This window comes from Xyrauchen texanus, chromosome 19 (assembly GCF_025860055.1).
Source record: "Xyrauchen texanus isolate HMW12.3.18 chromosome 19, RBS_HiC_50CHRs, whole genome shotgun sequence".
Lineage (NCBI taxonomy): Eukaryota > Metazoa > Chordata > Actinopteri > Cypriniformes > Catostomidae > Xyrauchen > Xyrauchen texanus.
The window spans coordinates 42,510,861-42,528,360 of record NC_068294.1 but is presented as its reverse complement, the minus strand read 5'-3'; the positions used below and the strand labels follow the sequence as shown (position 1 = coordinate 42,528,360).

Genomic DNA, 17,500 nt, shown 5'->3' with positions numbered 1-17,500 from the left:
TGTGTGACTGCAGAAATTGAGAAACATTCACTGGAGTAAAAGTTAGTTTGTAATTAATCATCATTAATACCGTGAGAGAGTTTCCTTGTTTACCTGCTGCTAAATGTGTGTGTGTGTGTGTGTAAGAGACATCTAACAGCAGGTAAATAATATCCATCTGCCACTGAGTGCTAAGTAATGTGTGTGTGTGTGTGTGTGTGTGTGTATGTGTGTGTGTGTGTGTCTGTATGTCTGTGTGTGTCTGTGTGTGTATGTGTTGTGTATGTGAGTGTGTGTGTATCTGTGAGTGTATGTGTCTGTGTGTGTCTGTCTGTCTGTCTGTGTGTGTGTATGTGTGTTTGTTCATGTGTGTGTGTGTGTATATGTGTGTGTGTATATATGTATGCGTGTGTATGTCTGTGTGTGTGTATATGGGTGTGTGTCTGTCTGTGTGTGTTTGTGCGTGCATCTGTGCGCGTGTGTCTGTGTGTGTGTGTCTGTGTCTATGTGTATGTTTGTGTGTGTGTGTGTGTAGATGCTTCTGCCCTGTTTAAACACACTCCATGTGTCTCTAACATTTTTCAAACACACTTTTCAGTGTGAGTTTGTGATCTCTGACCCTCTGCGGTGTTCCTGAATTCTGTGTAACACACACACAGGTGCTGCTGTTTAAATAACAGATACAGAGTTTGTGTAATTCAGAGGAAGTGTGTCAAATTGATCTCATGCTGAAGAAAGTTGAAGAGAAATGAAAACATTACAGACACAGCGGGACGGACACACACACACTCACGAGAGAGACGAAGGAGAGCGAGCAAGATTTAACTGTCGGCGAGAGCGATGGAAGACTCAAGAACAAGAGAAAGACAGTGACAGTAAAAGAAAGAGAGACAAATGAACAGAGCGACAGAAGAGAGATAATGATGGACAAAGAAAACAGATAGATACTCTGATGAACAGATGAATAGAAAGAGAGATGGAGAAAAGCTGTCAAGAACAAGTCCAGGTCATTTGGTACCCCAAAATCAAAAGAAAGAACAAAGACATTCAAATGTGCAATAAATGAAAACAAACCCTGTTTCAAGAACCATTCTTTAAAATTTTTAATTAAATGTACATTACTGTAGGATTTGTTGCAATGTCTTTAATACACTCACCTAAAGGATTATTAGGAACACCTGTTCAATTTCTCATTAATGCAATTATCTAATCAACCAATCACATGGCAGTTGCTTCAATGCATTTAGGGGTGTGGTCCTGGTCAAGACAATCTCCTGAACTCCAAACTGAATGTCAGAATGGGAAAGAAAGGTGATTTAAGCAATTTTGAGCGTGGCATGGTTGTTGGTGCCAGACGTGCCGGTCTGAGTATTTCACAATCTGCTCAGTTACTGGGATTTTCACGCACAACCATTTCTAGGGTTTACAAAGAATGGTGTGAAAAGGAAAAACATCCAGTATGCGGCAGTCCTGTGGGCTGAAAATGCCTTGTTGATGCTAGAGGTCAGAGGAGAATGGGCCGACTGATTCAAGCTGATAGAAGAGCAACTTTGACTGAAATAACCACTCGTTACAACCGAGGTATGCAGCAAAGCATTTGTGAAGCCACAACACGCACAACCTTGAGGCGGATGGGCTACAACAGCAGAAGACCCCACCGGTACCACTCATCTCCACTACAAATAGGAAAAAGAGGCTACGATTTGCAAGAGCTCACCAAAATTGGACAGTTGAAGACTGGAAAAATGTTGCCTGGTCTGATGAGTCTCGATTTCTGTTGAGACATTCAGATGGTAGAGTCAGAATTTGGCGTAAACAGAATGAGAACATGGATCCATCATGCCTTGTTACCACTGTGCAGGCTGGTGGTGGTGGTGTAATGGTGTGGGGGATGTTTTCTTGGCACACTTTAGGCCCCTTAGTGCCAATTGGGCATCGTTTAAATGCCACGGCCTACCTGAACATTGTTTCTGACCATGTCCATCCCTTTATGGCCACCATGTACCCATCCTCTGATGGCTACTTCCAGCAGGATAATGCACCATGTCACAAAGCTCGAATCATTTCAAATTGGTTTCTTGAACATGACAATGAGTTCACTGTACTAAAATGGCCCCCACAGTCACCAGATCTCAACCCAATAGAGCATCTTTGGGATGTGGTGGAACGGGAGCTTCGTGCCCTGGATGTGCATCCCACAAATCTCCATCAACTGCAAGATGCTATCCTATCAATATGGGCCAACATTTCTAAAGAATGCTTTCAGCACCTTGTTGAATCAATGCCACGTAGAATTAAGGCAGTTCTGAAGGCGAAAGGGGGTCAAACACAGTATTAGTATGTGTTCCTAATAATCCTTTAGGTGAGTGTATACTCTCATTTCAAAGTTATGTGTGTAATTGTTATGTTAAAAAACACAGTCAATTATCAGTAAAGTGTAAACACTCTCAAAACATTGCCCCGTTTGTTTGAGAATCCCGACCAGCCCGACACGGAAACATTGGCTCAAATAAGAGTGTGTTTGTCAATATGAAATTACAGTATAACAGCAATGAGAATAATAATATAATAAATGTGAAATGCAGAATTATTGTCATCAATCAAATGTAACAATGCAAACATTCAGAAAGGCCTGAAAAATGTCCTGATTTCTCCGTGAAATGTGTCCTGAACTCGTTTTCAGAGAAAAGGCGGAAACACTCAATTGAAAAATGGTGAGTGCATGTGTGCGTGAGAAAATATACGTCATCCTCAAAGTGAGGTGAACCCGCCAACATCAGAGTGTCTCGTGGGTTGTTTCTGTCCTTCTGCAGACAAGTACTCTCTCTCTCTCTCTCTCTCTCTCTCTCTTGCTCTCTCTTTCTCTCGCTTTCTCTTTCTCTATCTCTCTCTCTCGCTTTCTCTTTCTCTATCTCTCTCTCTCTCGCTTTCTCTTTCTCTATCTCTCTCTCTCTCTCTCTATCACTCACTCACTCAATCACTCTCTCTCTCTTTCTCTCTCTCTCTTACTCTCTCTCTTTCTCTCTCTCTCGCTTTCTCTTTCTCTCTCTCTCGCTTTCTCTCTCTCTCTCTCTCTCTCTCTCACACACTCACTCACTCACTCTCTCTATCTCTCTCTCTCTCTCTCTCTCTCTCTCTTTTTGAAGCTGTTTTCTTTTTAAGCTGATAAATCTTTTAAGCTATCCTGATACACTCACAGGCGCAAACACACACACGCATCTGGTAAACACACTCACTGAATGTCACATGACCAGTCCAAAATAAACACGTTTCCCAGAAATATTGACTATCATCTGCGGATCTGTATTTTGAATGGCTTATTTATTGCACACACAGTATTTATTTTAATATGTTGGTTATTATGGTTAATAATCCCCTTAATCAGCATTCATCTAAGAACGGCATTGGTAAAGATAAGATTATATCATCAACACAAAAAAAAAATCGAATCAATATCATTTTTATATTTAGAAGCACGTTATTATACCTACATTTATGCTAAATTATTTGTATGTGTTTGGTAGGGCATAGGGTGAGGCCGGGTCGTGATTCCGCACACCCGGCCCCTAATTGGGCTGGTGAAGCCCGACAGGGATAAAGGCGACCGTAGATGGCACTGGGACAGAGAGAGAGAGAGAGAGAAAAAATTACTTACTCACCGGTTCTCCGATATGCCGTAGCTTGGTCCTCAGCCACTCCACCCTCTAGCGGACGACAGCTGTGGCCATTCGCAAGGGGACGGAGTAGCCTGGCCGCCTGAGAGCGGAGGAATGGCCGACGACCACGAGGGGAGGAGGGGTTCCTAACTGACCGCCTGGAGTGGTCAGGGCCACCTCCAGGGGAGGAGGAGGCCCCTACCAGCCACTGAAACGCAACGGGGTCTGAGACCGCCGACCGTGAGCATGGAGGGGCTCCTGGCAGACCACCTGGAGTGGGAGGACCGTTGCCATGGGCGGGGGAGACCCCTTCCATCCACCACCAGGGGCCGAAGGACTGCCTCCAATCCACCCAGGGAGGCGCGGCTGTCATCCGCTAGAGGGTGGAGTGGCTGAGGACCAAGCTACGGCCAAGCTAGCTCCGCTAGGGTGGATGGTAGTGGTGAGGACTCTACTACGGCGCATCCCTCCTCCTTCCCGGGTTTCGGCACCAGTGTAACAGAGTTTAATGGAAAAGGGGAGGCGAGAACCGGCTTGATAATATAGATAATAGTTTAATACGAAACTGAACCAAAAAGACAAACACACACAGGTGTCAAACAGCTGCCCGTAACTCTCTCTCTGTCACACTTCCGTCTCCGGTCGCTTTTATCCCTCTCAGGCTTCATCAGCCTAATTAGGGGCCGGGTGTGCGGAATCACGACCCGGCCCCGCCCTCCACCCTACCACAATGTGGCTCTTTGTACGCATCAAGACAGATTCCTGCTGAAATGAACACTAGAGGGGATACAACAACAATTACTTTTATTCCCGTTCACACAAATAACGTGTAAAACAGCAGATTATCAGTTCACAAACACTTACTTTTCATCCTGTTCCTCACACAATGCTATCTCATAACATCTAAACACTTTTACTACAGCGCATGACTCATTCACAAGCTTGTTCGAGTGTGATTAAATAGCGCAGTAGCTCAACTGATAGAGCGTCGCACTTGCGAAGGACCGGCATACGAGTCCTGAGGAGCCGAAAGTGTCATAGAAGCACCACAATTGCTTTTTCTGACGCTATCGGTTAGGGTTAGGTTTAAGGTTTAGGGTAGGTAGGTCGGTTTTGTTTATCTAAAACTAGAACCTTAAAAACCTTTCTCTATTCGGGACAAAATGTAACTCGATTTTGGCGCCACACTGTGCACATTGCACCTCAGAACCGGCACAATATGCATAAAGGAGCACTTGATATAATTTCGCAAAAATGTCACAATGTTTATGAGATCAGGCTCTAATTATGATGACTCCATCCATCCATCTTCAACCGCTTATTCGAAGTCGGGTCGCGGGGGCAGCAGCTCCAGCAGGGGGCCCCAAAATTCCCTATCCCGAGCCACATTAACCAGCTCTGACTGGGAGACCCCGAGGCGTTCCCTGGCCAGTGTGGAGATGTAATCTCTCCACCTAGTCCTGGGTCTTCCCCGAGGCCTCCTCCCAGCTGGACGTGCCTGAAACACCTCCCTAGGAAGGCGGCCAGGGGGCATCCTTACCAGATGCCCAAACCACCTCAACTGGCTCGTTTCGACGCAAAGGAGCAGCGGCTACTCCGAGCTCCTCACGGATGACTGAGCTCCTCACCCTATCTCTAAGGGAGAAGCCCGCCACCCTTCTGAGGAAGCCCATTTTGGCCGCTTGTAACTCCCTGCAGCTAAATGCAGACAAAACAGAAACACTGATCATTGCCCCGGAGGTTGCAATCCCTGGGATTAAACAATACTTGGGTGATCTAGGCCAGTCTGCTAAGCCAAGACTTAGAAATTTGGGAGTTATCCTGGACAAAGACATGTCATTAGTGCATCACTGCAAGCAGCTGACGAGAAACTGCTTCTTTCAATTAAGGAAAATATCGAAACTTAGAAATATGGTTTCACAAAATGATTTGGAGCTTATCATTCATGCCTTTGTGTCTTCGCGTTTAGACTATTGCAATAGTTTATTTTCATGCCTAAACCAGAAGGAGCTCTCTCGACTGCAATTACTGCAAAACTCTGCAGCCAGAATTTTAACACGTACATATAGGAGGTCTCATATATCCCCTATCCTAAAAGAACTTCACTGGCTACCAGTGTCTTATAGGATACATTTTAAAATTTTGGTTTTAGTTTTCATATATGCTTTTATTGTGTGTATTTTAGGATATAAATGTTTTAGTTGTGAAGCACTTTGTGGCCTTATACCTGTGAAAGGTGCTATATAAATAAACTTTTACTTACTTTTACTTACTTACTTACTCGTGACCTAGTTCTTTCGGTCATGACCCAGCCTTCATGACCATAGGTGATGGTAGGAACGAAAATTGACCGGTAGATCGTCTTAACTACCTGCCTAATATTTTATGAAAGCATCTGCAATAATATTGAACATGATTGCATCACTCCTCGCTGGAGACTTAATAGATGGTTCATAAAGCATATATTTGCAAGAAAGCATTTACTTTTATGCTATTCCAAAAATCAAGCTATGAAACTGAATAATTACCGTAATCACATACTATGGTATTTGCATGGTACCATGTCCAAAAAAATACAATTAAAAACACGGTAAAGAGAAATAATTACCTTAAGAGCTATTTTAAACGACACATTTCATGCAGTAAAATGTGTGTCTGGAAGAACTTTGATTAGGTTTCTGTGAGATGTGTGTGTTTGTTTTAGTGTGTGTGAGTTATGTCTGTAATATAACTCTTGTTGTTTTCCTCTCTCTGTGTCTCGGCAGTGCTTTACTCTTTGGCTGGTTAATATTGTATATCACGCTGAGAAACTCACCCTGAGCTTTCGTGTGTTTGTAAAAGTACTTCTAAAATCTCTCTAAGCTTTGTTCAGTGTTATGCTTGTTGTAACTGAAGCTCTGCATCACATCTGCGTCTTGTGTCAAACCCCTGAAGTCAAAGCAAAAGACTGAATTTGAGTCCTTAAAGTTGCTTTAAAGCTCACTAAAGCAGTTAAAGAGCGGCTAATGAACAGACTGACTGTCAGCAAGGAGTTCATGGCACAGAATGAACCCGGATTATTGAAGCACTAGACGTTTATTTCACCACAAATTCATCTCTTTTGATTTCTTTTTGTGTGCACGGGGTCAAAAATTACCACCAAATGCTTCTTAAAATTGCTTTTCATCCAACGTTAAAATTCTGTCATCATTTACTCACCATCATGTTGTTTCAAACCTGTGTGACTTTCTCCTGTGGAGCCTCAGTCACCATTCACTTTCATTGCATCTTTTGTTTCTACAGAGAGAAAGTCATACAGGTCTTGCGGGTTTGGAACAACACGAGACAACCTGGTCTCTCTCTATTTCTTCCCCTCTTTTGAAAAATCATGGATAAGTAAAAGTGGATTTTTTTGCACACCTGGAACAGTGAAAAAGGTCCATTTTGTGGAGTGCACATAAAACATGGTCTAATGTGTTAAACGACACTGAGAGTGCCAAATTATTTTGAAATCACAAATGAGTCGATACATGTAATAACTGAACACACAAGCAGAAGTGCATAACTTTGTTATATTGATCACTGCCATTGTCCCTTAGATTCCACTAACACACTCAAAGAGATGCCAGAATGTATGAGATGAGATATGTGTGTGTGTGTGTGTGTGTGTGTGTGTGTGTGTGTGTGATGGCACAAGAGAGCTAAAGAAAGACAAAATTAAAGTCATGAGTAACGAAGTGTGAAAGACAAGATAGAGCAAGAGTACAGGGCTTGACCGGAGCTGATGGAGAGATCAACAGAGACCCCGAGTGTGTGTGAGTGTGTGTGAGTGTGTGTGTGTGTGTGTGTGTGTGTGTGTGGGTTGAGAATGAAAATGGAACATCTAACTGTGTGGTGGTGAACCGTAGTATATATCAAGCAGACACCAAAAGAATACAATGTAGGTGAAGACGAAGTGACCTTACAAAAAGGTACTGTGCTGGTAGCATGGCACAGTGATGGAATGAGATGTTATATATTGTGTATTATTATATATACTGTGATATATTATGGTTCAAAAATATTACCATAATTATAAACCATACATTTACCGTGGTACTCAAAGATACATGAAAGAATACTATTGCCATACATGTTAAAAAAAACTGTATTACCATAGCAAATATCCAAAAAACTAAAACACAGTATTACCATAGTACATATCCAAAAACACAGTATTACCATAGCACATATCCAAAAACACGGTATTACCATAGCTCATATCCAAAAACACGGTATTACCATAGGGCATATCCAAAAACACGGTATTACCATAGGGCATATCCAAAAACACGGTATTACCATAGCGCATATCCAAAAACACGGTATTACCATAGCGCATATCCAAAAACACAATATTACCATAGCGCATATCCAAAAACACGGTATTACCATAGCGCATATCCAAAAACACGGTATTACCATAGCGCATATCCAAAAACACGGTATTACCATAGGGCATATCCAAAAACACGGTATTACCATAGCGCATATCCAAAAACACGGTATTACCATAGGACATATCCAAAAACACGGTATTACCATAGCGCATATCCAAAAACACGGTATTACCATAGCGCATATCCAAAAACACGGTATTACCATAGCGCATATCCAAAAACACGGTATTACTGTAGCGATGGAGCCACTCCCAGGGGCAGAGGAGTGCCCTGCCGTCCCCCAGAAATGCAAAGGGATCTTAAGTATCTTCAACTCGTGATTTTAAGTAACTGCTTTCAGTAGCGGTTCCAGCTTGTTTGGCGCCCTGGGTGAATCCCGCTTCAACACGCCCCCAAAGTTGTTGACCGTTGTGCCGCTGCCTCGTGCCGCCCGCCTGCAAGATGCCGCCCCAAGATGCCGCCCCTAAATCCGCCACTGATTACTTTGCAACTTTAAAGCTATTTAAGTGGTATATGTTTATTACAAACAGCAGTTTTATCTGGCACAAAAAGCTTATTTAGGGTGAGTACACGATAACAGAATTTGTACTATTCATTTAGGTTAGTAACCACTGAACTGACACACACACACACAACCACATTGTTTGGGACAGATGAGACAGGCAGCTTTGAGACGGTCTCATAAAAGAAAAGGAGCTTAACAGAGAACAAGATATGAACTACTCGAGACACAGAGGGCTTATAAAAGACCAGAGAAAAGAGAGGGAACATTCCCATATTAATGTTAGAGGAACCAGGGACTGACTGACTTAAGATGAGGAAGAGATTATAGAGGAATAACATGATAATTATAGACCCTTCAGGATGGGACTTTAATCAGTTGGATATGACATATGGGGGATTTAGTTAACCCCTATTAATATGCGTTATAGTCGTGTTGGGGTTACTAGAGTCTCTGAGCGTAAGATAAAGGTGAACTGGTTCTCAAACATGACTGGCATTCTTTATCACACACACTCATGCATGCACAGTGATGATGGGGAGTCACTAACGAAAGGTAGCCATTTTACTAGTTCACCCAGAAATACAAATTCGGTCATTTTTTACTCACAGTCTTGTTTTTTAGATTTATTCATTCTGTCTCAGTTCCTGTATATAAATGCGAGAGTTTTATGTTTAATTGGTTGTATTTAATGGAAATTTAATGCTGTAATTCCAATTTAAATATTAATTTGTTCAAAAAAAAAAATATTTTTTTATTTTATTTTATTTTTTTGAAATACATTATATTATCTAAACGTATTTTTGGTAACAATTTGCAATAATGTTTAATTTGTAAACAATGCAATTTTTTTTTATTTTTTTTTTCAATTATTTTTTAAACCTGATTAGTTGTTCAAAATACTATTGTTTATTGTTTTACACTGTTTTTTTTATTTATTTATTTTTTAGCTTCATTAGCTTCATTGGTTGTACTTAAGTGTAATTTTATCTCTTCAAATTAAAATTCTTGTTTGTTTTTTTTGTCATCAAAACTATGAAATAACACAAAATAATAAATTCGGTCAAATATATCCGAGACTTTTTGCTAGTGTAAATACTGCAAAAAATAAATAAATAAATAAACAAATTAAAGAAATCTTTTGATATTAAAATGTATATATTTAAAAATATATTGCCCCCTTAAACAGCTTATTAAAGCGTGACTGTATTTTAAAGTAATATTCTGGGTTCACTACAAGTTACGCTCAATAGACAACATTTGTGGCATTATGTCATCCCTCATTTTCTTAAAAAAAATAAACAAAAAGCAAAAATATGTGTTTCAGTGAGACACTTACCGTACGTTCACACCAGAAGCGGCGAGAGCGTCAAAATTCGCTCTGGCTGCCCTGCCTTCAACACTCAAGGAAGCACGAGGACGCTCGTGGACGCTCTGACGTAGTTGAAATAGGCGGCAACGTTTGTTCAGAATGTTTTGTGAACTATATTTAAAGGAGCTGCAATTTAAACATCCAGACATGTCGACCATTGACTTTTTGCCGACCTATCACAAGTAGCGTATATCCTCAAGAACTCTTTAAAATGTGAAAATAAGAAATCGATCGATGGCAGAAAGTAATTAAAATTATAGTTGTTTGTTATCAAAATAAAATACATTTGTAATAATAACTGTGGTCTTGGTTGTTTTATATCAACCCGCCACGGCAATAATTAGTTTCTCCTCCATTTTATCTTCATAACTAATGTTTGGTGGGAACCAAAGTTTACACTGTTGTGTTCTCTAGACTTCGCTAGAGCGGAGCACTTCTATATTCCAATAGGTTGCCGCCGAACCGCGTCACAGCTCATTACCATAATGTTGACTGCACTTGAACTTTCATCTGACGCCCACACCGCCTAAGACTCGCCACGCCGCTTCTCGCCGCCGAGAGACGCTGGCTGTCATTGAAAATGAATGACTGAATGAATTTGACGCTCTCGCCGCCTCTGGTGTGAACGCACGGTTACAATGGAAGTGAATGGGGCCGATCTGTAAACGTTAAAATACCGTTTCAAACGTATTGCCATAAGACGCAAACAACATGTGTGTGTGATAAAACAACATGATTTTAAGTGTGATAAAATTTACTAACCTTTTATAAAGTCAAGTAATAGCCAGTTTTACATCTATGTTGCCATGACAACGTCACACCGTAAACCCTGTATTTGACGATTTAACTTTACAGCTCAAATAATAATACAAAAGTTTGAACAGGAGAATTCATGCAAGTGCTTTTATAAAATTAAAAGCTTCACATTTCGGCCTTTAAACCCTCCAAAACTTGTGAAAAAGTGCCTCACTGTAACCTCGATTTATGCGATTGTTTTTTTTAAATATTTTTTTGGTAATCAACATTATGCGACAAATGCTGTTGATTGAGCTGAACTTGTTTGTTTACTGAACCCAACATTTTTACTACATTTATTTATAAGTAGCTTGAGAAGCTACAGCTTCAAAGTAGCTTCCAGAACACTACACATGCACATTTCTATTATGATGTCAATTATCAAAATATTTCCTCTCTCTCTCTCTCTCTCTGACAGGTAAACAAGACAACAGGAGACTTTGGGGACAACTGCAATTAGCGGAGTGACACTTGACCACAGCAAGACCGCTAATGGTGACCAAGCGCTAAAACATTCGATTTGCGGACCCAAAGGGTTTATGACAAATGAGATCTCTGATTGCACTATGGAATTCCATCCATCCACTTCCTGTTAGAAATAATTACCTCTTTTTTAGGTAACATGCTTGAAAACCGAAGCCCCACCCCCTCCAGCTCCACCTCAGGTGGCTGAGTCAATCACCAGAGGTCATGGGCCGACGGGCAGCCGACGTGTCCAATGCAATGCCAGCCCTGGAGGTGCCTCTAGCGGGTGGGCGGGCCATGCTCTCTCGGAAATGGGGTCCTTTGTGCAGCGTTGGCGTGCAAACGTCACCGGGACTTCGCTCGCTGCCATCGTTAAAGAGGAAGACACAAACAGTCAGCACGTCCAATGGACCAGCAGTGGAAACCATGTCTTTGGACCGGGTGAGGCGTTGTGACGTCAGCAGCAGGCAAGTCGTCAAGCCCACATCCAATAACGGCAGTAACCATGTCGCGCAAGATCAGACGTCACAAGACAGCGAGTTGTACTGTCAAATCAAAGTCAACCCCAACCAATCAGAGCTTCGAGGGAGTTTAAAACGAACCCCTCGGTATGCTAATGGCAGCATCGTTGCACCTGAGGTGGTGGGCGGGGTTTGTAGCGAGGGGGCGGAGTCTGATGAAGCTAGATGCCAGAGTCAACAAATCACGCAGGATTGTAGACGTGGTCAGTCGCTGAAAGGAGAGGGGTCTCGGCCGGTCACGCACTGCCCTTACGCCACGCCCCCTCGCCCATGTCGTATGATGACATCATCACCCAGATTGTGCGGCAACTGTGGGCGGAGACAGTCTCAAGCCCCACCCTGCATGGCGCCTGCTTGTCGAAAACGAGCAGCGAGTCAGGTTCAAGTGAGCACGATGATTCCAATGCCGCTGCGGAAAAGCTGTACGGGACGAATGCCAAAACTAAATTCCACCGTGACGCAACCGACTTACGCGCAAATACCCAACACACACAATCAGCAAACGCAAAGTGCGACCCAGTACAACTCCCTACCCTCGCGATCAAGCAAAAAAGACATGCAGACCAAAACCTCTGATGAACCAAAAACATGCCAAAACGACTCAAGTACACAGCAGACACACAAAACGCAACACACACAAACAACCAAAACACAACCTACATCCCAGGACGCAACCACAGAAACAAGCAAACCTCAAACATCATCAGTGTCGCCCGTGTCCGCCACATCTAAACCAACGCCCCCTTTGCTTTCCATTGGCTCGGACTTACAAGCAACACCCACTCTTCCACCCAAGAATGCCTCCCATTCAAAACAAATACAGGTCAAATCCAAACCTGTGCCTCCTGAGCTTCTGATTGGCTCAAAGATGAAGCCAAAACCCCAAACCCCGCCCACTGACCCAGAACCAACAACTGAGACAAACACAGACCCCAAGCCCCGCCCTAAAGATGCCCATCCGCCGCAAACAGTCGAGATCCCGAAATGCAACGGGGCACCAGGTGTTCTACACGGCCTGCTGCAGAATGTAGAAGAGAATCTGCAGTATAACCAGGAGAAGATCAAAGTCCTGCTCAATGTCATCCAGGATCTGGAAAGGAACAAGGCCATGAGCGAAGGGTAAGCGAGAGAGAAAGATGAATCCACTCAAGTTCATGTAAGCATGTGTTTGATTGTGATCTCATAATTCCCTCTGTGACTCGAATGTCCTGAGGCAACCCCTCGGGAATGTTGATGACGCTCTTTATCTTTGATATCTCCTTCCCTCTGCTTACGGCACATTCCGAACATCCAGCTTTGCGATTGACAGCTCAGATCTGTCAGGATCAATCGGTAAATGGAATGTGTTACATAATCACCCTAATGTCATTCCAAATATGGATAACAAAAGGAACTCATTCGATAAAGTTGGCTGATTTCAATTCACTTCCGGTCGCCCTCCAATGCGCCTCAAGAGAGGACCGATTTCACGCTGCTTCTCGCGCGATGGGATGTTCACGAGAGAACCGAGACAAGCGCGATACAACAGGAAGTGCAGCTCAGCTTGTTTACAACTGAATGCTGTTCACAAGCTTCAATGGTTTGGACATGCCAATGCTCAAGCGTCACGCGAGAGGCGGAGTGTACTCGGTCCTCTCTTGAGGTGCATTGGAGAGTGACCGGAAGCAGGGATTGGAGAGTGACTGGAAGCAGGGATTGGAGAGTGACCGGAAGCAGGGATTGGAGAGTGACCGGAAGCTGGGATTGGAGAGTGACCGGAAGCAGGCCCCAGGGACTTACAAAGTCCCCAGGGACTTACAAAATCCCCGGGGCCAATTATATTCCGAACATCCAGCTTTGCGATTGACAGCTCAGATCTGTCAGGATCAATCGGTAAATGGAATGTGTTACATAATCACCCTAATGTCATTCCAAATATGGATAACAAAAGGAACTCATTCGATAAAGTTGGCTGATTTCAATTCACTTCCGGTCGCCCTCCAATGCGCCTCAAGAGAGGACCGATTTCATGCTGCCTCTCGCGCGATGGGATGTTCACGAGAGAACCGAGACAAGCGCGATACAACAGGAAGTGCAGCTCAGCTTGTTTACAACTGAATGCTGTTCACAAGCTTCAATGGTTTGGACATGCCAATGCTCAAGCGTCACGCGAGAGGCGGAGTGTACTCGGTCCTCTCTTGAGGCGCATTGGAGAGTAACCGGAAGCAGGGATTGGAGAGTGACCGGAAGCAGGGATTGGAGAGTAACCGGAAGCAGGGATTGGAGAGTGACCGGAAGCAGGGATTGGAGAGTAACCGGAAGCAGGCATTGGAGAGTAACCGGAAGCAGGGATTGGAGAGTAACCGGAAGCAGGGATTGGAGAGTGACCGGAAGCTGGGATTGGAGAGTGACCGGAAGCAGGCCCCAGGGACTTACAAAATCCCCGGGGCCAATTATCTCCAAGGGCCCCCCTCCTAAGGATGTTGGGGGGTCATTTTCATTGTTGATGGGATTTCGAGCAGGGGGATCGCCAAACTTGGTTGCGCAACCTTAAAGCCCAGGGCCCCCCTGAGCAGTCAAGGGCCCCTTGTAGTCAAGGGCCCCATTGGCCCGGTCAGTAATCCATCCCTAACCAGAAGTGAGCATTTTTAGTGAAAAAGGACATAAATATTGATCTGTTTCTTACCCAAAGCGATCGTATTACTTTAGATCGTATTTACTGTCTGGTGACCATTAACAGGCATTGTATGGACCAACAGAGCTGAAATATTCTCCTAAAAATCTTCATTGTGTTCTGCAGAAGAAGGTAAGCCATACACACCTGGCATAAGGGTGAGTAAATGATAAGGGCATTTCCATTTTTGGGTGAACTATCCCAAGGGATTGTACTATATGTGGGTTTAAGTCTTGATGTGTTTGTTCTCTTTTGCAGGCGTTGTTCGTACAGAACCGGTCAGGACATCAACAACTGCTCAACCTGCCAGAAAACAGCCTGTATCATCTACAGGTAAACAACACCTCTTAAGTTCACTCATAATGCTGGTCAAAGTTTACCTTCTTAAAATCCTCTTTTCAATTAAATTACCCATTTATGATATCATGGATTTATGTACATCACATGTGTTTTCCGGGGGTGGAAACAACCAGAGTTGCAACAAGAGACCACGAGGAGCTGCATCAACATCCTACAGCAGATAAAAACATCTAAACAAATGCCCTTTAAAAACCTACAAGCATCTAGTCACTAAAGAATAAACACACTGTTTTAATCTCCACCCAGGATTTTAGTTAGTTGTGAATGAATGAATATTTGAAAGAATGTTTGGACAAATTATTGTTTTAATGAATGAATGAATGTTTGTATTATAAAATGTAATATTTGTATGAATGAATGAATGAATGTTTGAATGAATGAAATAATGAATTAATCTATGTTTGAATTAATGTTTGTATGAATAAATGAATGAATGATTGTTTTAATGAATGAAATAATGAATTCATTTATGTTTGAATGAATTAATATTTGAATGAATGAATGAATTAATATTTGAATGAATGAATTAATGAATTAATGTTTGAATGAAAGAATGAATATTTGAATGAATGAATGTTTTAATTAATTAATGTTTGAATGAAAGAATGAATATTTGAATGAATGAATGAATATTTGAATGAATGAATGTTTTAATTAATTAATGTTTGAATGAATTAATGCTTGAATGAAGGAATGAATTAATTAATGTTTGAATGAATTAATAAATACTTGAATGTTTGAATGAATTATTGATTGTTTAAATGAATGAATGAATAATAGTTTTAATGAGTGAATCGATGTTTTAATGAATGAATTATTGAATGAATGTTTGAATGAATTCATATTTGAATGAATGAATAATAGTTTGAATTAATGAATTAATGTTTTAATGAACGAATGATTGTTTGAATGAATGAATGATTGAACGAATGAATGATTTTTGGAATAAATGTTTGAATGAATGAATGAATGTTTGAATGTTTGTATGAATGTTTGAATGTTTGTATGAACAAACGAATTAATGATTATTTTAATGAATAATAGTTTGAATTAATGAATTTGTGAATGAACGAATTAATGATGGTTTGAATGTTTGAATGAATGAATATGTGAATGACTGAATGAGTGATTGTTTAAATGAATGAATTAATGTTTGAACTAATTAATCAATAAACGAATGATTGTTTGAATGAATGAATATATGAATGAATGTTTGAATGAATTAATGAATATTTAAATGAATGAATGAATATTTGAACAAATTAATAAATGAATAAATGATAGTTGTGCTCACTAAATATTAATCATGCAAGTTGTCCCAGATAATTTGTGCTATTACTTATTATAAGTGACCAGATGATAAAACGAGTGAAAATCCCCATAGACTTACATTGAAGAAGGGACGTGAGTCATATCTACAGAGCAGAATATCACATAGACATGAGGGTGGACTCTTTTGCCAGTCAAAAACAACCCAGAACACCCTAGCAACCACCTAGCAATGCCCTGACAATTACCCTAGCATTGTGGCAGCGGCTTTCAAAGCGGCTTTTGCTGATAAACACAATCAGTCACTCATTGTACCCTGCAATCTCTTTCATCTCCTTTTCTCAGTTTCCCTGTTGGAATAAACAAGGTCATGATTTCTGTATTATAAAGAGCTAAACACGCTAATACGCACTGTATTTCAAGCACACACGCACAGCAGCGGGAATCAATTAGGAGAGATGGATGTCTTACTGAAGTTTAATCTCATGACAATACAGCAATAGAAAAGGCAAGATAGCACACACACATAAGCACACGGGTGTATTTACCCATAAGGGATATCACTGCAGAAAAGCTTACAAAACGATGAAATATTTACAGCTCAAACGACTGCAAAAAATGTTTCAATGCTTTTCTCACCGAGACCGCGGGCAGAAAGAGATCCTATTAATATTTGTATCTTTCTTTTCTTAATGTAAGAAATAAAATGGCAAACAAGATCTCTTTAATATAAAGATATGTGTAAAGGGATTAATGGAAAGGAAGCGGCGAGATCCGGCTTGAGAATACTAATAATATTTTAATAAAAAACTTAACCGACAAACACACACACACAGGTGTCGGACAGCTGCCCGTAAATCTCTCTCTGTCCCACCGCCATCTTCGGTCGGGCTTTATCCCCTAATAAGCCTGATGTGTAGCATCCCGACCCGGCCCCGCCCACCGCCCTGCCACATTCCTCCCTCCTTCTCTCAGGCAGGGGAGCCCCGGGCATGACATACACCCCCCCCCCCTTTCCCTGGGGAGGGGTGTGCCTTCCGCCCCGTCTGCCGGCAGGTCATTCCTCCACCCGCTAATGGGCAACAGACACGCCTCCCCTGGCGGATCGGTGGCAGTCCTCCGGCCCCTGGTGGACGGAACGCCCCGCCGCGTTCTAGGAAAACAGAAGGGGTCGCCCCTGCCACAGGCGGTCGGCCAGGAGCCCCTCCCCGCTCGCGGTTGCCGGTCTCAGACCCATGGCTGGTAGGGGTATCCTCCGCCCCTGGCAGTGGCCCTGACTGCTCCAGGCGGTCAGCTAGGAGCCCCTTGTCCCCTCGCGGTCGGCAAACGTCCCTCCGCTCTCAGGCGGCCTGGCTCCACCGTTCCCCAGCAGATAGCCGTGGCTGCTCCGTTGGGGTGGATGGTAGTGACAAGGACTCTACTACGGCGCATCCCCCCTCCTTCCCGGATTTTGGCTCCAGTGTAAAGGGATTAATGGAAAGGAGGAGGCGAGAACCGGCTTGAGAATATA

General features: G+C 42.5%; 2 protein-coding genes across 2 annotated transcripts in view; one reads left to right on the top strand and one right to left on the bottom strand.

Moving 5' to 3' along the window:
- The window catches only part of LOC127659710 (dedicator of cytokinesis protein 2), a 152,645-nt gene that overhangs the window by 50,561 nt on the left and 84,584 nt on the right, over positions 1-17,500 (bottom strand).
- Positions 11,413-17,500, top strand: part of LOC127659732 (INSYN2B protein) — a 12,534-nt gene continuing 6,446 nt past the window's right edge. Inside the window, exons 1-2 of the mRNA XM_052149682.1 lie at positions 11,413-12,827; positions 14,620-14,694. Of these exons, the coding sequence (XP_052005642.1) occupies positions 11,413-12,827; positions 14,620-14,694 (1,490 nt within the window). The remainder of the gene's footprint in view (positions 12,828-14,619; positions 14,695-17,500) is intronic.